At 37.0% G+C, this 18,197-nt stretch overlaps 1 protein-coding gene across 3 annotated transcripts in view; it reads left to right on the forward strand.

Moving 5' to 3' along the window:
* The window catches only part of LAMA1 (laminin subunit alpha 1), a 99,917-nt gene that overhangs the window by 73,093 nt on the left and 8,627 nt on the right, over positions 1-18,197 (forward strand). Inside the window, exons 41-58 of one of the 3 annotated variants that reach the window (XM_038163629.1) lie at positions 773-866; positions 2,044-2,160; positions 3,593-3,775; positions 4,053-4,207; positions 6,091-6,234; positions 6,958-7,091; positions 7,272-7,422; positions 7,927-8,051; positions 9,326-9,476; positions 10,561-10,705; positions 11,310-11,451; positions 12,597-12,711; positions 12,903-13,077; positions 13,550-13,661; positions 14,148-14,333; positions 14,796-14,958; positions 16,052-16,164; positions 17,218-17,407. In XM_038163629.1, the coding sequence (XP_038019557.1) occupies positions 773-866; positions 2,044-2,160; positions 3,593-3,775; positions 4,053-4,207; positions 6,091-6,234; positions 6,958-7,091; positions 7,272-7,422; positions 7,927-8,051; positions 9,326-9,476; positions 10,561-10,705; positions 11,310-11,451; positions 12,597-12,711; positions 12,903-13,077; positions 13,550-13,661; positions 14,148-14,333; positions 14,796-14,958; positions 16,052-16,164; positions 17,218-17,407 (2,595 nt within the window). Of the gene's footprint in view, positions 1-772; positions 867-2,043; positions 2,161-3,592; positions 3,776-4,052; positions 4,208-6,090; positions 6,235-6,957; positions 7,092-7,271; positions 7,423-7,926; positions 8,052-9,325; positions 9,477-10,560; positions 10,706-11,309; positions 11,452-12,596; positions 12,712-12,902; positions 13,078-13,509; positions 13,662-14,147; positions 14,334-14,795; positions 14,959-16,051; positions 16,165-17,217; positions 17,408-18,197 lie in introns of those variants that run through there. The other 2 variants (XM_038163621.1, XR_005259820.1) reach the window with 2 other exon arrangements.

Below are 18,197 nucleotides of genomic sequence, written 5' to 3' on the forward strand. Positions count from 1 at the left end.
TTCCATTTCTATCTGGGTATTCCCAACCACAGCTATTTTGCTTAGTAGAGGACATTTCATAAAAAACATATTTTTGTGTCTCATCTGCCATCCCTCTGCCTTCAAAGATTATCAGATTGTTACTGAAACAGTAGGTTAGAAAGACCAGACCAGTTCCCAATCTGATCTTAACAGTTTCCTATAATTTTATTTCCTCCCTCACATCTCTTTGTCATGCACGTTATACCTGCACAAGCAGATGTGTGATAATGCATTTACATGACAGTGATCAAAATAGTTGATATTGTTTTGTGAGCTTGTATGTTTTTATATGGCACTCTGTCTTATTAAAGTTGTCTACAGCATGAATCCTTCAAGGTGTTTTTCCAGGTTTTTTCAGTTGGAGAAAGGTAAAAGAATGCCTCTAAAACTGTGATTTTGAAATATCTCACTTTAAATTGCTCAGAGCCGAAAATTTTGAATTAGGTCTGGAATTAGAATTTCCAAAAGACAACACCAAATCATTAGCAGCATTGAAACTAAAATTTTTTAGGTTTTCTTTCATAGTTGTCTTTTTTTTATTATTAAACACAAAGACACTCAATGTCACATTCTTGAATAAAGGATAACAACTTGTATTATTTTTAATGGATGCTTAATAAGGTAATGAATAGAATATCTCATAAATAACACAAGTGTTCAATAACTTTATATAGGTGTCTTCAAATACTTAAATGTTTTCAGTTGAATTTCTGTTTTTCATATGTGGCAACTTCATGTCTGTGTTTTTTAGCCAGAGGAGTCTTTCAGTCTTCTGGGAAAAGAAACTCTATTGCTTAGCTCCAAATTTCAGAATGAAGCTAAAAATCTGAAGAAAAAAAGTGATGGTCAGTTCTATGGAATTCATATTTCTGCCTCTATTTGTTCCCCATTTTCTGTTTTGTGCTGCTTTTTTCTGTAGTTTATTTTTTTTTAAATGAGCATAAGGTAAATATATTTATATGACTGGGTACATATTATCATGCAATTAGGATTAATGTTTTATGGATTCTCGTAGTATTTTCATTTTTTGGATAAGAATAAATTTTTTCTCTGTGAACATTTAAAAATATGGCCTTCACTATACCCCATTTACCTATAAGCTTGCAATGGCTTTTTTTCCAAACTTTGTTAATTAAATCTTTATAGATTGTATACTAGACAAAGCATAATTCTTGAAAATTCCATTTGTTTTTATTTAATAAATCATGGATGACACAGGTATGTGAGATGACATGTTTAAATCCTAATCCTTTTTATTTGTTCCTGTTGGACAGCTGAAATACAAGAAAAAGTTGGAGTTCTTTGTCTCCATAAACTCAAAAATACTTATGGTTTTTCTTTTACTCCAAGGCAAGGCATTGAACCTTGATACTAGCAAGGCATTGAAGTCTACACCATGAAAATTCAAAAGCATTTTGAACAAAGGCTTCATGTAGGGGCAGAAGCAAACCCTAAGCTAAATTTTTGACAAAATTGGACAGAAAGGGGATGTTTCATGGAGATAAACTGTAACTGTAAAATTGTGTTGTCTTGCAATACTGGTGGTTTACAAATATGTATAACTTTTATGTAATTCAGATGAACAGAATTACCTTTTTTTTTTTTCCTTCTATTCTACATATTTTAATTTCTAATCAGAGGATTAGGCAAACAGATCACAAATATATAGAAAAAAAGCCACTTCTTTGGCTCCTGTTAGATAACATAAAACATGAAGAACACTGTAAAAAATATTAGAGTTCACAATCATGGAATAATTTTAATTTATAGCCATTTCCTCATTATGTTTGTAGTAATTCAGTCTCATGAAATTGGCCAAAAAGGGTAGCTTTGAACGGAGCAGTGCCCACAGGAGCTTATCTATTTATACTGCATTCATTTTGCATTCCTGTTTGTAAAATGCTCTTTCTGTTGGAAAAAAAAAAAAAAGCTCCATTGATGAAATAATTGAAATAATTGAATGCTTTGGTTTTGCGTGGGTTGTATGGTATTTGTTTATGTGTGTGGTATTTCTTTCAACAGGACTTCTGTTTGGATTGAATGGGTTGAGCAAAAAGGTAGAAAAGATTAAGGAAAGCACAAATAAAATTGGCAACCAACTTAATGATTCTCTTTTGACACTCAGAGCATTACGTAACAGTAAGTGAAATTTATATTGACATTCTCCTTATTACAGAACTCTCTAGTACAATTGTAATAAAACCCTGTTCATTATCTGATTGCAGAAACCTAGCAATAATCTATACTGGAGACTTCATTTAGCCTCCTAAATATTTTACTTTCTTTTCAGTAAACCCATTAAACATAATTGGGTTATAATATAAGGTCTGTAGTCTGATTCACATTTCATATTGCTGTGAATCAGGAGGGGCTCTGATAGAAATACAATTGCACTGATATGTAAGGAGAGTGAAGTTATAGAATATTTAATCCCACATGCAGAGAAATTTACATATGGAACTCCAAGATTTCACTTCCTTTTCTGGCTTGTTTCAAAACTGATTATATTAATCTATGAATTTTACAGCCTGCATGTAAATGTTTTCTTGTTGTAAATGCAGACTTCATTAAATTGATTAAAACCTATTTTGTGTGCTTTTCTAAAATGAAAGAATTCCTCTTTTTTTGAGTCATTATTTTGAATAAAGGCAAGACCTAAAGTTTATGGAAACTAGTAGAAAAAATTACTGTAAAGCTGTGAATAAGAGGGTCCAAAATACTTTGTCAACCTTAATAATGTGTTTTAAGTTAGAAAAACACTGACAAAGACCTCTTGCTAGGGTTGTTTGATTCTACTGTGAATCTGGATTAGAATGGTAAGTTCAAAGCCTTTAAATACCCATTTTGCAATTCAGAGACCTAATTCATGCTAAAGGGTAATAGTAGTGGTGATGTTACACTGCATATGAACTGCAGGATGCTATCTATCATAAAACTACACATTGAAAGTTAAATCATTAAAATCACAGGAGTGTTCTCCTTAACTCACAGTTTAATGTTGTTTGATTTCAGCTTTGTTGTTACATTTCTTGAAGTTGCCTCATTTTATTTTATTTTTTCCCCCTTGGTCAGAGATCGATGGTGGCATTGCTCTCTGTGTAGAGAGTGATGAAGGAGGATCCTTGAAGGTCTAACTCAGGCCTTTTTTGCCAGCTCCAGCCTCTTACCACTCTTGTGGGCAGAGGGTGTAAGGGACAGACTGAGATTGGGGGTGGTGCACTCAGTATACAGGTGACTGTAGGCAAAACCAGAGGGTGTAATAGACCTTCTGCCTCACCAGCTCTGCATAGTATTCAAAACCTCAGTCTCAGATGAGTGTCTGTGGTGCCAACACTCATTTAGAGAACTTAAACACTATGACCATGATGCATTCATACAAACTTCCTGATGAGATAGGCAGAATCAAGTTCCCCAAAGAAACAAAAATGCAATTCTTACTACGACAGGAATGTAACTGACGGCATTCCTAGTTTGACTATGTTTGTGGCTGCTGTTACAAAGCCAGGCATTTGTTAGTCACAAGAATGTATGAAAGTTTTGAATGTTTTTTAACCTTGGAACTGTGTTTCAGATACCAGGAAATACATGTTTGAAGTGAAAGAGCTGGCTGTGTCTGCAAATACCAGTGCTGTAGTGGATTTAAGTCACTTTGGGGAGTTCAGTGAAAAGCTAATGAATACGTCTTCTACATTGTCCCAAGTTAATGACACTTTGAGGAAAACAAGTGAGCTCATTACTGATTCATCAAAAGCTGGTAAGTTTGCTCTGTGGCAATGTCACTGCTAGCAGAAGCAGTATTAATATTCAATTGTAACAGGCATTAAATAAGAGTCTGATGGGCTGAGAGTTTATTCCTAATTCAGTAAGAATATGCTAACTTTTAAAAAAAGTCCTCTAGCGGATTCACATGGAATGTGTATCCCTTACTGATGTTAAAAGTTGCTGAAACCAAAATGATCACAAGCTGCCTACCTTGGCTAAGTATTTTAGCAATTTCACCCTGCCTCAACATTTCTTTTATGGTTCCACAGCATTCACAGCTGAAAAAAAAGTTAAAGAAGTTGAAGCACAAGCAAGTCTTTTATTGGATAGACTCAAACCTTTGAAAATGCTAGAGGAGAACCTGAACAGAAACTTGTCTGAAATTAAAGAACTTATCAGCCAGGCCCGCAAGCAGGCAGCATCTGTAAGTTCTATCATCCCAGACTTTAATGAATTTTCACTTTTAGCAGGGAGGTTGTTTGAGATAAGGAACCTAAAATTTACTTTCAAGGTACCTGGTTGTTGTTGCGGAGTCTCGGTGAAGTCCAAGCACTGACTGATGTTAAAATCATACTGGCAACATTTTAAGGTTTTAGCATCAAGGTTCTTATTGCATTTGTGAGTATGTCAGAACAGCCTGCTAGTAATTTATCTGCTCTTTTCTCCTGTTTCCTATAAAAATAATGAAATGCCAGAGAGCAGCCATGAGAGATTTTGATAAGAAAGAGACAAGTTGGAGGATGGTACTGCTATTCTCTTTCGAAGACGTTAATTTTTGAGGTTATTTAGAGATTGATGTGGGGTGCCCCATATAACATCAAGTATCATTACAAACTTTTTGTCAAGAGTGTTGATTCTATGAATTATTTGCTTTAGATATTAGTTATTATTTAGTTATAGTTATTTCTATGCATTACTATTTATTATTATGGCCTGTCATGTCCATATGTTCTTTGCAAGAAGCAGCTGAGTATCCAGAGTACTTTAAGACAGTGTACTTGTTTTTAAGTCTCTGCTTCTACCTTAAAGACAGCAAAAGTGAATCAACTGTACTGTGGATCTCATTAGACTGTGAGAGAAATATGAAAATGACTTTGCAATAAGTAATTTTTGGTATGCCTTTGACATACTTGTGGATATGTTATTGTAAGGTTTAGGGAGGTTTTTTTTTAAAAAAAGAAGGCACTCAGTTCTTTCTGCAAATCTTCTTAATTATATGGTTATTGCTTCTCTGTCACAGTCTACTGAAGCTTAATGAGTCCACTGCAAAAAAAAAAAAAAAAAAAAAAAAAGATATTTTCTGAGGTGTCATAAGCCACAGAAGTTCCTGGCAAGGTGAAAAGAAGTGTTAGCAAAATCCTTTTTTCCAATTTGGGGGAATTTGTTCTGTTTGAGGTGGGGGCGGGGTGTGGAGGTTAAGGGTTTTGGTTTGGTTTGGTTTTTTGGGGGGGGTGGGTATGGGTTTTTTGTTAGTTTATATTTTTGTTTGGTCTTTTTTATTTGTTGGTTTGTTTGTAATTTTTTGCTACACAAGAGAAACTGTAGATATCTGTGTCCAGATGCATGCATATATACACCGTGTGCTATATGCATTTAGCAGTTACAGGTATATTCCATGAAGTTTAAGGAATTAAGGCTTTTTCTTGCTAAAATGGATTTTCTGTCATTATTCTACGAGGCTGGTGGAAGTTCTGTTGCATTTAGCGTGGATCAATTTTTCATCAGTTTACTAAACAGTGGTCTTAGGGATATATGACAATAGGAATATGATTGATTTAATCTTTAAAAAGTTGAACTTGCCATATATTCACAAAAGTATTTTTTAATATTGTGTAAACTGTTACAAATTTGAAATAACCAGAATTGTTGCAGACAGTCTCCTTCTTAATTTGTTAAAAAAAAAAAAAATCTCTCCATATAGACTAGAAATGGTTTCCTTTATTTTAAAACATTTTGAATTTCTGTATCTTTATTTTCTGATATTATGACATGGCTTTTTGCAGCTATATGATCTTCTGACCCAAAACTTACGGTTATTTTCTGAGGTATTTGAATAATTTGTTTACTGATTCAAACCTCCCAACTGAGTGTATTAAGACAGATTTCCTTCTTTTCTATTGTGAATCTCTTTATCATGAGATACCTAGAAGATTGCAAAAATCTAGCCCAAGCAACAATACTTAGATTGCATGGAAGATTTCAGCAAAAGGTTTGCATTTGTTGGTCAGAAGCTAAGTACATACTCCAAAAATGAGTGCTATGTTCACTGGGAGTTGTTTAGATTCCATTTTCTTCTTTTCCCTCCAGATTAAAGTTGCAGTGTCAGCAGACAGAGATTGTATTCGTGCCTATCAACCCCAACTTTCATCTACAAATTACAACACTTTAACACTCAATGTGAAAACTGCTGAACCAGATAACCTCCTTTTCTACTTGGGTAGCAATGGAAAGGTAAGTTTCTGGGGTACATTTACTGAAGGTGATGGTAGTCAGAAGTTTTTAATTACTTTTGAAGGTTTTAAATATGCTTTTTCTTGCTTGATTTCAAACTAAGTAAGAAAATGAGGTCCCTTGCGGATGGATGTATTCACTAGGGGTAGAAATATTTCTGTGCCTTAGATGATTCCAGAGATCTTCAATGTTAGACAATAAAAGCACCAGATTCCTCAACTATTGCCTCTTGACCCTGTGCTGAAAGTCCCCCTTCCTTTTCCTGTGTTGTGCATTGACCACATGGAGTGTAACACCCCTTGTGATACTTTCATATAGCGTGCTGGAGTGTGTCAAATGATTTGCTTGGTGACACAGCTAAACTTATTGAAGCTGTCCCTCATGAGCACGGTGCATCCACCCACTTGGAAGGAAGTGTGATGGCTCGCTGGTCATTGGTCACATTGCTCTCGTCTTCATTCCCTCTGTAATTTCAAGAAATGCACAGCTGTTAGTTCCTTGTGGCACACTACCATGGGGTTGTACATATAAAGCATTCAGGTACTTGCATATAACCTGAGGGAGTTTTGTTTCATTAGAAGTGAATGGAAAGCCTGATTTTGCTAAATGTCGACTCCTGTCATACGGGATGTAGGGACATGAATCTGGAAATATTTTCTCCATGTTACTGGTGAAAATATACATTTGATGCCATGTATTAGAACAGGCTCTGCTGTTTTTCAGACAGACTTCCTGGCAGTGGAGATGCGACGTGGTAAGGTAGCTCTTCTTTGGGATTTGGGCTCTGGACCAACAAGGGTGGAATACCCTGATTTTCAGATCGACAACAACAAATGGCACAGAATACATGCCACCAGGTAATTAAAATGAGAATGTCATAAGTGTTGTACACAAAGCATCCACTGTTTGGATGATGTCCATTCATCATTTTCAATGATGAGATTTTTCTTGTCCTTAGAAAGAGAAGCCAATAGTATGTATGTGTTGATTAGGCCTGGTGATTTCTATGACTATTTATTAGTATTTGTATTTGGCAGGTTTGGAAAAACAGGTACACTCAGCATAGAGGAGATGAACTCCAATCAGAAGCCTTCACCTAAATCTGGAACCTCTCTGGGGACAGCCAGCATATTGGATGTTAACAAGTCAACCCTAATGTTTATTGGAGGACTTGGAGGGCAAATCAAGGTTAAATTATGAGATTAGCATTCTGTTAATTGTTTTGAATATGTTTCAGAAATACTTTTGCATTAGAAGTAATTGCTTGATTTGGTTACTTCATCAAGAGATGCCAGGTACTCTGAGCATAAAGCAGAGATGCTGTAAGGGTCTTCTTGTATCCTGAAATTAATTTTCCCTGGAAAGTTTTGCATAAAGTTTTAACCAGGGCAGTTTGCGTGTGCATGTACCATGCATAGACATTATCAAATGGTTTTGTTTGCTTCTTCCTTGGCAATTTCTATTCATGCCATGAGGGGTGTGTAAGTAGGTCAAGGACATAGTTATTTTACTTTTCTGATGTACTAATCTATCATTATTTCAATTATAATTGTTAATAGTAACACTAAAACGTGTTGTTCTCTTATCTAACAAAGTTGAAGTTCAAGGAAAACAACCAAGCAAAAATTTTGCTGCATAATTTTCAGAGTACTTAACATTAATTGCATTCATGAAATATTTCTTTTCTTATAGAAATCACCTGCTGTTAAGGTGACCCATTTTAAAGGGTGCCTAGGAGAGGCATCCCTAAATGGCAAATCTGTTGGTCTTTGGAACTACGTAGAGAGAGAGGGCAAGTGCAATGGCTGTTTTGGAAGGTATTTTGTCTCACTCTCTTTTGGTTTTTTCCAACTTGTACTGAGTAATTTACATTTGTAATATTATATTTTTGTGTTAACTAAGCATATGGAGCTCAGACAAAGTGCAGTGTTTCACTGATCATTAACTTACAGTTCTGAGCACATTAATCTCAATGTATCAATGGTATCAAATAACTTCTTTGTATGGAATTTCAATTTTTGAATCAATTTCTCAGAGGAGTTTTATTGTTGCTCTCTATTTTGTGCACAGGAAGTAGGGACTACCAGTGAACCAAAATACTGTGGAATCTTTGCTTTTCAGTAGTTTTCTGTAAGACAGATTTATTCTTTCCTAGGGTAAGAAACAGTATAAAGCAGTCTTGTAAAAAAAATTGATAGCAAAGTTGTAGCCACTGAGCTTGGCGCCTTTAGCAGACTACTATTTTTATGTTTAAGGAATAAAAAAGAAATATCCTTGTCCATATTCCCTTTGCAGAATATTTCATGCAGAAACAGCAGAGGGTGCTGCTTGATTGTATGAGATATTTTTTACAAGTCTTGTATTGCAGGGAAAGGGGCTAATAGATCATGTATTGTAAGTGCAATTATGCAAAGCATTTTGAGAAATGGATGACATGTTTTAATTTAGAGGGTGTATGCTGTAACAATTATTTTTCCCTTAGGAAATCACTGAGTTTGGCTTTCATTTTTGTATGTAAGGGAAGAACACTTATCTTGTGTGCATCCTTCCCCATGGCTAAATCGTGTGTTGTGAGGTTGCATAATTAAAGTGGCCCTTGGCTGGAATCCTCAGTTATTCATTACATCAAGATTCAAGTGTTTCCCCACACTTTATAAATTACTGCCTGGAGGCTGCACCGACTGAGCAGTACCTGAAGAGAGCCAACCAGAAAGGTGGGGAGAGACTATTTACAGGGGCAGGGAGTGACAGGACAAGGGATAATGGATTCCAACTGAAAGAGAGCAGGTTTAGATTCGATGTTAGGAGGAAAGTTTTTACTGTGAGGGTGGTGAGATGCTGGAAGAAGTTGCCCAGAGAAGTTGTGGATGTCCCATTCCTGGAAGTGTTCAAGGCCAGGTTGGATGGGGCTCTGAGCAGCCTGGTCTAGTGGAAGGTGTCCCTCACGTGGCAGAGGATGGAATGGGATGGGCTTTAAGGTCCCTCCCAGAAACTACTCTATTACCTAACTTTTCTTATATTTTATATAAAAATTACTGGGAAAAATCAAATGTTCAGTTAACATTTTTATACTGGTTTTCTGCTTCTGTAGCCCACAGGATGAGGACACTTCATTCCATTTTGATGGCAGTGGATACTCGGTTGTGGAGAAGGCACTCCGCTCAACAGTGACTCAGATATTAATATCTTTCAGTACCTTTTCACCAAATGGGCTTCTTCTGTATCTCGCTTCAAATGGCACTGTAAGGAAATGGATCTGATTCCTAAACTGTCTTTCAGCTTACATATATTAGAGCATATTACTACTTTTGTGTAGTTCATCACCTGTGATTGGCATCATAAGCTAAAAGGAATAAAGACAAGAACCCTAGAGGACAACTCATTAGACCAAATATTGATCACAACTGAGGGCAAAATTAAACAAGGAAAAGAATTCTTCACAATTTATTTAAATTTTATTATAAAAATAAATTATTTTAGACTAAAATTAATGATTACTTAGCTAAAGGATAGAAAAGGAAACAGTAAGGACAACAAGCTAGTTTTTTCAGTTGGAGGAACCTTTTCAGAATGGAAAAATGTGTTGGAATTGAGCTTGCAGACAATATAATAATGAAAAACAATATTGAATTAAATCCATAAGATAGAAGTTCAGTAAACTGAAACAAATTAAATAAAACTCCTGCAAAAGCAATATAACCTAGACCCATCACCAGACCTTCATTGTCATGTCATGCAGTTTACTGCATACTTAGATGGTGGTTTTCTGTTCCTGAAGGAAGGAAAAGCTTTGTTTGGGTACAGATTCTTTCAGAGTCACTGCATTATTCATTTGCTGTTTGTACTCACTGCCTGAATACGTTGCACAATAATATCTGATTTAAGCTTTACAGTTCAGAGGGGAAACCTTCAATGCCATTCAGAAAGTCTTTTTTACTCTGTGAGGACAGTCTTTGCTTCTTGCAGGAAGCACATTGTAGTGTTTGATCATTATGCTGTCAAATCAAATTACTTTCAACTTCATCCAAAACCAGGAAAATGTGATTTTGTTATTTAACCAATTTTCTGCTGAGTAATCAAACCTCATGATGCATTTAAGTAAGGGTAAAAACAAAACAAAAATACATCCTTGTGAGGTACTTTTAACTTAGTTTTCCTAAATAAAGTGACGATGAGCATCTTGAGCCAAACAAATAGTCCAGGTACAAGAGTTCCTAAATATTTTCCACACAATAGGCCAAACCTGCCAGACATGCATTTTTAGGAAGATTTTTTTTCCAGGAATGTAATCTGTTTTTGTTTTGGGGTTTTTTTCCTTCCTCTCAGAGAGACTTCTTGTCCCTTGAGCTTGTTGATGGCAAAGTGAGGGTGACTGTTGATCTCGGTTCAGGACCCCTTGCTCTTACAACAGAAAATCGTTACAACAATGGAACGTGGTATAAAATCTCATTCAATCGGAATAAGAAGCAAGGTAGGCTACAGATTGAGAAGTCCAGGTGTTTGCACATTTACAAATACAAATATGTAAGATAGCTGCAGGGAACATCACTGCAACCAAATTTGATCACTTCAAATGCAATGTCTTTAGCAGCCATACCTAGGGTACTTTGCCTTTAGAAGGACTACAGTGTAAATCTTGTGTTTGGTTTAACATATCTCACAAAGAGCAGGTGTTCTAGAAACTGCTGCACAAAAACCACACCAACAGTCTTTAAAGACTGCAAGATTTTTGTCTGACTCTATAGATGAGGGATCACATTTTCTCTTCTGCATTTTAATATTACTTAGTTCAACTGTTTTGTGGGGGCCTGTGTTTCGGCAGTAACACATGTGCTAATAGTTATAACATATTCTCAAATGTATCTATTTTCCTGTAGACTTCTCCAGATTTGGTTTTGGCAGAGAGGAATGAATGAGATTAACAGAATAGCTGGAAGCTCATTCTAAAAATAAGAAGATTGTCCATACATGTCCGAGTCAATGAATACATTTTCCTTCATTATGGACGAGATTGCCAAAAAGGAAGAATGTGTATTCATGTCCTTCTCCAGATCTTTATTCTCTTTTCTTTGCAGGAATTCTGGCAGTCATGGATGCATATAACCTTAATTATAAAGAAACCAAGCAAGGAGAATCTCCTGGGGTTGCCTCAGACCTGAACCGCTCTGATAAGGACCCAATCTTCATTGGTGGGCTGCCAAGATCAAGGGCTCTTAGGTAAAGAGCTCTCACTTTTGCACCTCTGCTAAGACTTTTGTATGATGAGGGGAAAACTTTTACATACTCTTATCTCCACTGAAATTAAAGAAAAACTGTGAATTCTGAAGTTTAGTTTATGGCCATGTATACCACATCCATCCTTTGACTGAAAACTCTGATATGGTGCTTTCCACTGGTGGACCAGATGCTGCAGTTCAGATCAGAAGTAATTTTGTTTTCTTTCTCCTAGGGTGATTTCCACCACAGCAGCTGCCACCGCAGCCCCCAAAGCCCCCACCCCCCCGCTATTTGGGGCAAGCATCCAGCACTGCTGTCTGCAGTGATGCTCCTTTGATCTCTACCTGTGCGAGCCTTGTGTTTTCCAGATGGCATTTATGGGCAAAACTGCTCTTAAGGATAAAAGTTATACCTTCAGAATTCCTGTAATTCAGTAACTTGGAACAGAGAAAAACCAACTCTGTGAACAGATCAACAGAAAACATTGCAAATACATATTTTATAGCATGTCTCTAGTTTATGGGAGTTTTTGTATTGCAGGTCTGTACTGAACTTGCAAAGTCACATTTCTTCCACTGGCTTCCCTGTGAAAAGATAAATATGGCAAGAGAAAATCTAATTAAACTTTCTGCATGCTTTTGACAATAACGTAAATTCGAGTACATTATTGGTCTCTGCACAGTTATTACAAAGTGTAGACTTGTTAATCTTAGCTGGCATTCCAGCCTTTAAGGGATTATGGCAGGATAGCCTTAGATTTCTCAGCCTTCAACCAGGAACCAAATCAGGCATCCTCCACACTTGAAAACTGAAAAACTGCATAGTAGACAGCTACAGTTACCCTTTTATACAATCCATTTTCTTTCAGCTGAAGATTCACCTTTAAGTTTTGGGAAATTACCTGACCTGACAGCACAGCATTACAAACTTGTATGTTTTAATTTGGGCACAACATTATCTTGACTCTTTTTAAGACCTGATTTAGTATCTGAGAGCAAAACTTAAACTCTTTTCACTTACCCCAGACCGACTGCATCCTTTAAAACAGATCTCTCTTTCTTTTCTTATTGAAGAGAAATTAATCTTTTCTACCAGGAGATTCCAAGTACTACTCCTTGGAAAGAAAGCCTTGTTTTTTGTTTCAGGAAAGGTCTTAATAGTAGAATGTATGTGGGATGCATCAAGAATCTGGAAATATCTCGTTCCACCTTTGACTTGCTTAGAAATTCATATGGAGTAAGAAAAGGCTGTGTATTGGAGGTAGGAGACTTTAAAGTCTTGTGATATGATCTTTATTTTAATAGATTAGTGAATAATGGTGTTTACAGTGAGTGGAAACAGATTTATCTTTAAAAATTCTAAGATAACCTAATCTATATTTGATTTTTTTTTTCTTACCTGACACTATGTATGGATAAATTCAGTAATTATTTCTGTTCTTCATAAAATAGCCTATTCACAGTGTAAGCATCATGAACAATGGATATATTGAGTTGGTACCTAAGTCCTTAAGCCCAGAGTCAGAACTGATGGCAACTTTTGCTACAAAGAACAGCAGTGGCATCATCCTTGCTGGGATCAGCAGGGGACTGGAAAAGCGACAACGAAGACAAGCACACTTGGCAAGTACTGAAAACAAAGAAGTTTTGGGGAATATTTTTGCCATTTTTATTTTGTAAAATCAAGGCACGTTGCTATGTATATTGTGTATCTGATGGACAGTTGTAGCTTCTAGAATCCAAAGAGAAAATCCTACTATTTCCTGCTCTAAGAGAAGGAGTGTGTGGGTATGGGTGTGAGTGTGTAAAAAAAATGTCCTGCATTTTACCTAGAGTAAGTTTGACCAGGGAAATGTCCAGCATTTTTTTATGTTTGCTATTAGAAGGCTTTGCACTCTGAGAGGTACCAGTACAATTCCTACTAGTCTTTGAGTTTCATTAAAAAGTTTGCAACAAGTTTGGAGGTAAATTTTTCCCGTGTATGTTCTATTTAAACACTAAATGAGTGTCTTGAAAATTGAGCTACAGTTAAAAATTAATCCTCTGATTAAATCTACAGCCCTTCTTTTCTGTCATGCTGATTGATGGTCATCTTGCAGTGCATGTTAATGCTGGAGATAGAGCAAGTACTAGGAAAGTAGTTCTTCAGTCTGCTAATGGAACATACAGTGATGGACAAGAACACTCTGTCATCCTAATTCGGAATAAGAGGTACATGTGACTGCAAAGAGTACTACCTGTTTAATTATTGCATGTTGTTGTCAGTTCACTGCACTCTGAGGAATTGCTTTTGCTAGCTTATTAGGTGGAATAATCAGGGCTGTGTTTTTCTGCTGTCAATGCAGATGTTCTGATTTACATGGTAATTGTATACAGCATGCAGCCACTGATAGATGTGTAGCTAAAAGCTCTCAAAATCTCCAGAACAGCTTGGGGCACTTGAGTACAAAGCATACTAAATAGTATTAGAGAAAAGATAGACAGCTATCAAAATAATTTAGAAGGGTATTTGACAAAATATTACATTTTAAAAATCATCAAAAAGAAGAGCTTCCAGATTTAAGACATTGAAATGATTATCAAAGTGATGGAACCTTTATTTATTAGAGGAGGATGTTTTTGAGGCTGATAGGAATGCTTTTCATCTGAAAATAACTCTCTAAGACCTTGTTGTTTTCCCTACTTTATCTTTTTCAGGATCATAACTGTACAGGTGGATGAAAGTAAACCTGCAGAATTGAGGCTTGGTTCAGCAGCAGAAAATAGCCCCATTAATATTTCCAACTTCTATGCTGGTGGCATTCCAGCAGGAGATGGCATCTTAGGGCTAAAATTGGCTGGCTCCTTTCATGGCTGTATCAGCAACCTTATTTTTAACAAGGAGTAAGTCAGAAGAGTAACTGCCTTGTTTTGGAAAATCATGTGTAGTAATTGTTAAATGTAGTTTTTGATCTCTTCCATGACACTTCCTTTTGCCTGGTTTTTAACGTAAGATATGCATGATACTCATGATCTGGGTATTATAACAGCCAGAAAATGGATATTACCAGCTGTATTTCTGAACAGTATTAAAAATGTCTTTAATGTTTATGGAGATGCTGCAAAAAGCACAGCTTTCTCTACTATAATTTCATCTTCAGTGGTAAACAAATGGTTTTCCAGAAATATTGTAGATTTATATTGTTCTATAGACAGATTATTTGCTGCTTCTCAATCTGTTTGTCACAGATGCCACTTTTTTCCTTTCCTCCTGATATTACTGAGAGACCTTGTAAAATACTCTCCTTTCAATTCAGAAATAAGCAGAAATGCACCTCTTAAAATGTTTTTTTTTTTTAAATACAGGCTTTTATATTTTACCACTTCCATGAAGTATGAACATGTGGATATGGACAGCTGCTTTCTGTCAGAGAAGCCTAAAACAGCTGCACAGCCATCAGACATTGTGATTCAACCTGAACTTCAGGCTTTACCTGTTCCCTTGAGACCTCTCACAGACACAAAAAAAGTATGTATTGCAGCAAAGCTCTGTTGCCACTTCTTTTGTCCTTTCTTTTTGGAGAATTATCAAATTATAGACTGCGTATATTTGCTTCCTCTGCAGTATGGAATGGTTCAATGGATGTTGATTTGAAATTATTGTTTCCTATAGAAAAACCGTTACTAACCTTTGCAGCAGCCTGTTGGCCAGTTGGAATGGAAAAGTAGTTAGGTTTATCACTCTTAGGGCAGCAGCAACAACAACAAAAGAAAAAAAAAAGTGAAAAGTGAATGATAATCTCCCAACAGAAGGATACTTGACAGTGTATTCCTGCCGAAGGGACTTGGTGCAGATTTGCATTAGCTGTGCAGTTCTGCATTCACATTTTCTTGGTCACACATATGTTGTCTCTGCTCTGTGTCAGAGAGGAGGCACAAACCACTTGAGAGACACACAGTGTCTGAATGCAGCTTGCTCGGCACCTGCTTCCTCTCACACAGTCCCTGTTCCCCAGAGAGAAGGCAGCATTACTTCCCTTCTCCTGCAGCTGCACATCTTTATAATGAAGGGTTTCCAAAGTATCCTGAAACCATTTTCCTGTGGCAACAGAAAGCAAGATTTCATGCATAACTTGGGACTATACAAAGAAATAAGTTGTCCTTTTTAGAGCTAAAGTGTAGCTTTGGCTCATGCTCTGTTACTCAGCTCTCCATATCCCAAATCATAACAAAAATGTGTGTCCTCATAATATGGGACAATATTTCTACCAAACCTATAAGATTTTCACACTGAAATTGTACTTCCAGCATTTGTTATCAAAAAGGCTGCCAATTAAGACAAAAAGTGAATTGAATATGTCTCAAACTACAAACATTTCTCAGTAGAGAAGGTCAGTGCTGTCTACAAGACATAGCTTAATCATTACAACCAGTTCTTTTTGAACCTGAAGATAAGTTGGAATTATTATGAGTTTAGTTAATTGATGTTTTGCTGTGTACTTTGTGGTTATCTTGTGGCTCAATTTTGCTTCCTACAAAGCTCTATGCAGGCACATTGTCATTCAACAGTTGCTGGGCAGAACCTGACACTATCCTACTTAATAAATGCCCTTCATTAACAGGTAGTTTGTACAAAAGATGAGCTGCCTGATCATGTGCAAGGTGCCCATCAGTTTGGACTTGCCAAAGGCAGCCACCTGACCCTGCTCTTCAATCAGTCGGCTGTCAGGAAGAAGTGAGTATATCCTGAATTACACACGCACACAGTGTTATTTTGTATTGAGCTGGAAGAAGTGCAGTGATGGTTTTCATGATTGATTGCCAGCTGTGAACAGGGTCCTCACTTCAGGTTTCTGTGGGCTCCTCATGGAAGAAAGTATTACATCCCAAGTTAATGATCACGAGTTTAGTAACTCATGGTCAGAGTTCTGCGTTTTTTTCCTCTCAGACCTGAGTGTCACTTTATCTTCTGTAAGTACTTTGATTTCTTTTTTTCACGAACAGAGCTCACATCCGGTTCCCATTCCTTTGTCTGATGCAAATGACATCTCAGTCTATTTTCTGCAAGTGCACCTTCAATGTTTGAAGGTGCACTTGAAAAAGAAAAGACTACTTAGAAGAATAATTTTGTTGGGACCTAATGTGTGATAGCACCTCTGCCTCTTCTACTTGTTTTGAGAGGCTCCCAACAAGGTCCCCATCACACAGCCTGCAATTCACTTGTATTTGCTTCTTTCAGCTCAGGAAGTGTCTGCAGGCATTGAGAAAAGAGTGTTTTTTCCTTCTAGCCCTTCTGTTACAGCTTCTGAGCAAAGGATATTGCAGAGGATTGATGCCATGTAGTCTGAACCTGGTGTCTCCATAATAAATGGCTCTTTCATCTCCTCTACCTTTTAAACCTCCCTCTGTTCTCAGTCTGCCCATAATATCCCAGCAAGCCTGGCTAATAGTAATGGATGCCATAAAGTTATCCTGGAATGGGTTCCTTTCTTGGGGCAATAAGCAAGCCTGCAGTCACAAACAGCTGAACCTGTCCCTCTTAAAGTTCATCTCACTCTTTGACAAGCACTTTTTCTGCTTCTGACAGGTACAGCACTGATCTCCATTATGAAATACATTCTAAGTCATGCTTTCTTAAAATCAACCCAAATTCTACTTTTCTGGCCTTTGTAATAATAAATCTCCTTTCATAGCAATAAATTGGTTCAGGTTGTTCTCTGTGTCCAGAAAAGCTTTTCATCACTGCAGAAAAAATACCTTTAAGTAACGCTGAATTTTTATTGTCTAGACTTTCTGTCCAGCTGAATCTCAGAACCTTTGCCTCCAGTGGCCTGATTTACTACATGGCTCACCAAAACCACGTTGATTATGCAGCCCTACAGCTTTATGGGGGACAGCTCCATTTCTCATTTGATTTAGGCAAAGGAAAAGCAGTAGCTCTTCACCCTGCTGTTGTCAGTGATGGAAAATGGCATACGGTAGGTGGTTGCCAATCTTGTGCTCCATTTTCTCTTCTCTGGAGGTACTGGTATGGATTTTTCTTGCCTTTTCTGTGTAATTTCTGTGTTGCAAAAGCACACTGGTTCTAACCCAATCATGAAGTCATTCAGAAAACTGTTATTTGATAAATATTTCCTTTTAAAATTGTCATTAATTGTACACCAAATCCATCTTCCAACTACTGTCAAGTATCTCAAACTATCTCGGAATTAAATGGTTCACTAGCTGTGTAGTGACATTCATCTTCAACAGAGAAGGAATGGAGAGGTGTAAAAAATCTGACCTTTTCCACAGAGAGCTTTCAATGCATTATGTCACCAAAGACCTGCACTTCAGTGTGTGATGGTGTGACAGAGATTTGTCGGTGCACCGTTTCTCTTTTCTCCCTCTTACCACTTATTGCCTGAGCATGTCACAGCAGCTAGTTACAACAGGGAAGAACTGCCTTTCCTTTCCTTGGTCAAGGCAACATGAGAAAGGGGGACATGAAATGAATAGAGGACTTGTCTAAGTAGAGTTACAGAGAAATTATGTCTACAGCTTGGAGGTGTCATATAGCACTCAGGGCCTTCTGCACAAAGATTGCGTCAGTCTCTGTTGGCCCAACTCCTCTGAGCAACCCACCTGCTACTGGCTCTGGCTTCCTGTGTGAAAAGTGATGGTGATGTTTGCAGGAGTTTAGGAGTAACTCTGAGGATATCACTTTTTCTAAAGGCAGGTGAGGATGACAGTTTCATCCTGCTAAGTTTCCCCTCCTTTATCCATATG

This window comes from Motacilla alba, chromosome 2 (genome assembly GCF_015832195.1).
Source record: "Motacilla alba alba isolate MOTALB_02 chromosome 2, Motacilla_alba_V1.0_pri, whole genome shotgun sequence".
Classification (NCBI taxonomy): domain Eukaryota; kingdom Metazoa; phylum Chordata; class Aves; order Passeriformes; family Motacillidae; genus Motacilla; species Motacilla alba.